At 38.5% G+C, this 5,457-nt stretch overlaps 1 protein-coding gene across 1 annotated transcript; it reads left to right on the top strand.

Moving 5' to 3' along the window:
* The first annotated feature begins 3,606 nt into the window (after nt 1–3,606).
* LOC141633226 (uncharacterized) lies at nt 3,607–4,460 on the top strand. Its single transcript, XM_074445676.1, has 3 exons — nt 3,607–3,688; nt 3,801–3,920; nt 4,026–4,460. The coding sequence occupies exons 1-3, from the start codon at nt 3,680–3,682 to the stop codon at nt 4,437–4,439; spliced, it is 543 nt and encodes a 180-aa protein (XP_074301777.1). The 5' UTR covers nt 3,607–3,679; the 3' UTR covers nt 4,440–4,460.
* The last annotated feature ends 997 nt before the right edge of the window (nt 4,461–5,457 follow it).

Here is a 5,457-nt window from a genome sequence, read left to right as displayed (position 1 = left end):
GATCGGATGTATCCCGATTTTGCCAAGGAACCCCGCAATGTACGACTTGGCTTGTGTAGGGATGGATTTGATCCTTTCGGTAATTTTGGGAGGAAGTATTCTTGTTGGCCCGTTATGGTCACACCATACAATTTACCACCTTGGTTATGTATGAAAAGACCATTTATCTTCTTGTCACTTATTGTTCCCCGGACCAAAAAGCCCGAAACGTAATTTGGATGTTTATTTACAACCATTGGTGGAGGAGTTGAAATATTTGTGGGAAGTTGGGGTGGAAACTTATGATGTGTCTAAAAAACAAAATTTTCAACTTAAAGCTTCCCTTTTGTGGACAATAAATGATTTTCCCGCCTATGGTATGCTATCTGGGTCTACACAAGGACAAAAAGCATGTCCTTGTTGCATGGAGGAAAGTAAAGCATTTTGGCTTCCCAATAGCAAGAAAATAAGCTGGTTTGATTGTCATAGATGCTTCTTACGAGAGGGAAATCCACATAGGAAGAACAAGAAAGCTTTCACAAAAGGTAAAGAGGTGCTTGATGCCCCTCCGAAACGAGTGCCTGGGGATGAGATATGGAAGACGGTATGTGATTTACCATCCCCTATTGATGGTACCGAGGAAGAATTTAAAGAATTGAAAAAGCAGAAAAACGGTTGGTTTAAAAGAAGCATTCTTTGGGACCTTCCTTATTGGAAGACAATGTTGATAAGACATAATTTGGATGTAATGCACATAGAAAAGAATTTCTTTGAGCAACTAATTGACATGATCATGGATGTAGAAGGTGAAAAATGTGATAGCATTGCTTCTAGAAAAGATTTGCAGAAATTTTGTCATCGTCCCAAATTACACATTCGCGGCGACAGGTCTAAGCCAACATCCATTTTCACTCTCGACAAAGCTAAGAGAAAAGTATTGTGTGAGTGGTTACAAAATTTGAAGTTTCCTGATGGGTATGCACCGATTTTAGTCGATGTGTTGATCTTAAGAAGTCAAGTTGCAAGGCTTGGAAAGTCATGATTGTCATGTATTCATGGAGCGATTATTACCCGTTGCTTTGAAACACCTCGTGCCGACAAACGTTTGGAATGCAGTTGTTGAGATTAGTCAATTCTTCCGAGATTTATGTGCCTCTTCAATATGTGTTGATGACATGATTCGTCTAGAAGAGCAAATACCACAGATATTGTGTAAGCTTGAAATGATCTTTCCTCCTGCATTTTTTAACTCCATGGAGCATCTACCGGTTCATTTGCCATATGAAGCCAAAGTTGGGGGACCCGTTCAATATAGGTGGATGTATCCATTTGAAAGGTAATTAAGATAATCTAGCTACTTTTAAATTAAAATTAATAATAATAACTAATCTAGCTATTATATGTTAACTTTATTATTAATAAAATTCATCATTAACTTTTATAGGTTTCTTAATCATTTGAAGAAAAAAATTGGTAATAAAGCTAGGGTGGAAGGTTCTATATGCAATGCTTATTTAACGGAAGAGATTGCAAACTTTTGTTCTCTTTACTTTGAAAAACATATAGAAACCAAAGCAAAAAACTTGAATGTTGAGAAACCGGATGAAGTAGACGGAAGTTTACCCGAATTTTTTCAAACTCAAGATGATGAAGGGTGTTCATCAAAGGGGCAAACAGGATATTTGGATGATAAGGAGTATAATCGTGCCCACCTTTACGTGCTATCTAATTGTGACCTCTTGGAGCCATACGAAACACAGTTTGTTAATGATTTCATTCAGAGGAATCCTAATATAAGTAAGGATGATGTTTGGGACAAACATGAGGACCAATTTCCATCATGGTTTCAGAAACATGTAATTGAGTTGAATATTCAAGATGATTTGATAAGAAGTTTGGCTTTTGGTCCTTCAAAAATGGTAAGAACGTGGAATCGATACTCGGTTAATGGGTTTAATTTTCAAACATTAAACCACGGTAAAGGTAAGGTTAGGTGCAATTGGGGGGTTACTATTTCTTCTCTTGATGACAATGAATACTATGGTATAGTTGAAGATATCTTTGAAATTAGTTATAGTGGACGTGATCGAGCTTATAAAACTGTCTTATTCAAGGTTGACTGGAAGGATAATTCTGTGGCTGGAATGAGAGTACATGAACAATACAAGCTTGTAGAAGTGAATCGTACTAGAACATACTCTAAGTATGATCCATTTATACTTGCACATCAGGCTCATCAAGTGTATTTTGCTACTTATCCAAGCACAACAAATGATAGAAATCAAAATGCGTGGTGTGCAATCTTTAAGACAAAGGCACGGTCACAAGTTGATACACCTTTTTTCCAAGAAGAAAACGTTTCAAATGAAACGCTTTTGTCTCCACCCGATGAAATCAACTATGAGCATGAGAATAAAGATGGTGAAGACATGGAAGAGGAAGAATATTATGATGTGGAAGAGAGACTGCCGGGGGAGGATGAAGCGGAGGAGGAGGAGGAGGAGAGAAGGGAAGAAGAGGAGGAGAGGAGGGGGGAAGATGAGGTGAGGAGGAGAAGGGAGGAGGAGAAAAGGAGGAAGGACGAGGGGTTTGGAGATGAAGATGATTATGATGATGATGATGACGATGATGAGGATGATGAGGATGAGGAAGAGGATGAGGATGATGATTAAATTGGTATAATTTTGTATTCCTCAAGAGTAAATTATTAAAATTTAGAAGTCTGAATAATTTTCATTTATCATTATTTGTGTTAATTTTTATTTGTATTACTGCGATGGCCGGGAGCAGTCGAGGTAGGAAGCGTGGAGGCGGCTCGGGAGGAGGACGAGTACGCATCCGGAGCAGGAGGAGGAGTTTGTGCGGAGGATCCGATGCGGAGCATTTGGTGACGGTGAGGAGACGACGCTACCGACGAGCCAAAGACGGGTGCCGATCACGGTACACTTCGGATCATCGGATGATTCTTGAGCCGACGGGATTATGGTAAGTTTTATTCTTTATTAGTCTATTATTTTTATTTCTTTTTTTTTTTTGTAATTTTACATGTTCAAAATAAATGCAGGTTTATGGACGATTGCGTGATATGAGGTGTCACGAAAAGCACGAAGACTAATTTCGTGGGTCCAATTCCTACATCGTGGACACAAGCTTCTCATGCACAAAGAGAGGCGTGGTTCAATAACTTTCGGGTATATATTTTCCGTAATTCTTTGTTTTAGAAACCAAATAATTAATTTTGATAAATTTTTTAAGAACCAAGGTTATACTTTTATTTTATACTAATATGAAATTTTGACGCTTTTTTTTTGTAGTTATCATTTGCTTGGTCACCGTCTCAAGAACAGAATGTCCGTATCACGTACAATGACGTCGGTACTTGACGATATCGGGACGTGATTTGGAAGGTAGTTAGGCGCCCAAAGGAACCAGACCACATGAAAAGTATTTAATTAACTTGTTTTGTTATTTGTATTAATTAGCTTATACTCTCTTATATTATAAATAATATCAGTAACTTATTAGTTATGATTTCATATGTGTAATTGCAGGTGACAAGTATGAAGGCTTAATAAAGCATACCAAAAGTGAAGCTTTTCAGAAGAAGTCTAAGCAAGCATTCCTCAACAAAAGAGGAGGAAAGGAAGACGCCGTGAACGAGCCTACTCATTACGCGGGTTCACGATCGTTCTGGAATCGTATGTTGGGTGTAAGTACTTTGTCTATTATTTTACACTTTTTTTTTGTTTTCAATGCAACATGTTTATTTTATGTTAGATTTTTTGTTGATTTTATAACATGTATGTTTTTTTTTCATTCAGAGAGGAAAGAAGAAGTCACAGCCGATTGCGACGGTACCGGAACTGTTTCTGGACACGCATTCCAGAGTTGACGGAAAAGGGGTTAGAACTTGGACTAAGCCAAAAGACAAGCAATTATATGTAAGTTTTCCGTAACCTTTAATTTTTGTTAATTTATTCTCTTTTAAAATGTCGTATATAAGGTGGTTACCATATTAACTTACTACCATTTGTTTAATATTGTAGGAAGCATTTGAACGAGAAAAAGCCGCCAATCCAGAAAAACCGGACAATGACATATGGTATGAGTTGGTGGATGGCTTCAAGAAAGGGCACGTGTATGGTACCGGAAGTTCAACACCGGCTTTCTATGAGAAAACGCGTAGAAGATCGACTTCAACAATTCCCAGCAACACGTATCAACCGGGAATTATTAGTCAACTTCAAAGTCAAATAAGAGAGCGTGATGAACGTGATGCCAAACGTGATGAAGAACTTGCCAAACGTGATGAAGAATTCCGGAAAATGAAGGAAAGAATGGAAATGTTTGAGAATTGGTGGCAAGGTTGTAACCCCGGACCTAGATCCAACTACGATCCAAATGATCCGCATGGTCCACATGGGGGGAGTGGAGCCGGTGTTGGCTTCCAAGTAAGATGATTTTAGCATGTAAGTTTGTAAAACTTGAACACTTTAGACTTGAACATTTAGAATAGCTTAGCTTGTAAAACTTTCATTTTCAATATATGAAATGAAGTTTGAGAAATTGGGAGGTGTTGGGTTGAAATGCATGGTGTTGTGTGTGTTGAAATGGGATGTATGGTGTTGTGGAACATCGGTTTGTATGCAGGTTGTAAATTTTTGGCTAGCAATGAAAACGAAAAAAACCACCAAAACATACAATGGCTTTGGCGACTGATTTGGGATTTGGCGACTGAAATTCAGTCGCCAAATTGGCGACTGATTCAAGGTAGTCGCCAAATTGGCGACTGAATAGAAGTCGCCAAATCCAAAATCAGTCGCCAAATTGGCTCAGCCAAACTGGCTACGTCACCCAAAAAAGGCGACTAATTTGGCATTTGGCGACTGCTATTCAGTCGCCAATTTTGCGACTACCTTGAATCAGTCGCCAATTTGGCGACTACACTATCAGTCGCCATTTTTGGCATTTGGCGACCGACTTTAGTCGCCAAAGCTAGAAAAGACGACTAAGGTCCGCGACTGACGTTTGGCGACTGAATTCAGTCGCCAAATTGATTTTGGCGACTGATTTCAGTCGCTAAAATCAGTCGCCTGTTTTAATTCTTTTTGTAGTGTTTCTCTTTGAACATTTTCAAAGTCACCCCATATGTAGTGAGGGTGGCTTATATTTGAAGCTTTAGGAGTTCTATTTTTGCTCCTCTTTTCATTGACGCATTTTTGCAAACTTTCTTTCACTTTTAATTTCATTGAACTTAAATTGATTTCTTTTTGTGCCCATTCCCTTTGATGACAAAAATTTGGTAGAACATGGATGATGGATGGATGCATGGTTTCAAGGGTCACCTTGGAATAAACGGTAGCCAAGGAGTTATCACACCACAAGGTACTCTTGACTAGGCCTTAATCCATGGGTCAAAGGATACTAGCATGACACATCCTAGGGTGTTTTACAAGTATTCTAACAAGAAAAGTCTTA

This window comes from Silene latifolia, chromosome Y (genome assembly GCF_048544455.1).
Source record: "Silene latifolia isolate original U9 population chromosome Y, ASM4854445v1, whole genome shotgun sequence".
NCBI classification, from domain to species: domain Eukaryota; kingdom Viridiplantae; phylum Streptophyta; class Magnoliopsida; order Caryophyllales; family Caryophyllaceae; genus Silene; species Silene latifolia.
Note: the sequence above shows the minus strand (reverse complement) of the source record. Positions and strands in the feature narration are given on the sequence as shown.

Bases quoted from the DNA above. Each gene is read 5' to 3' on its own strand.
- LOC141633226 (XM_074445676.1), top strand. The intron at 3,921-4,025 runs GTAAGTTTTCCG...TTAATATTGTAG, and splicing joins CAAAAGACAAGCAATTATAT to GAAGCATTTGAACGAGAAAA.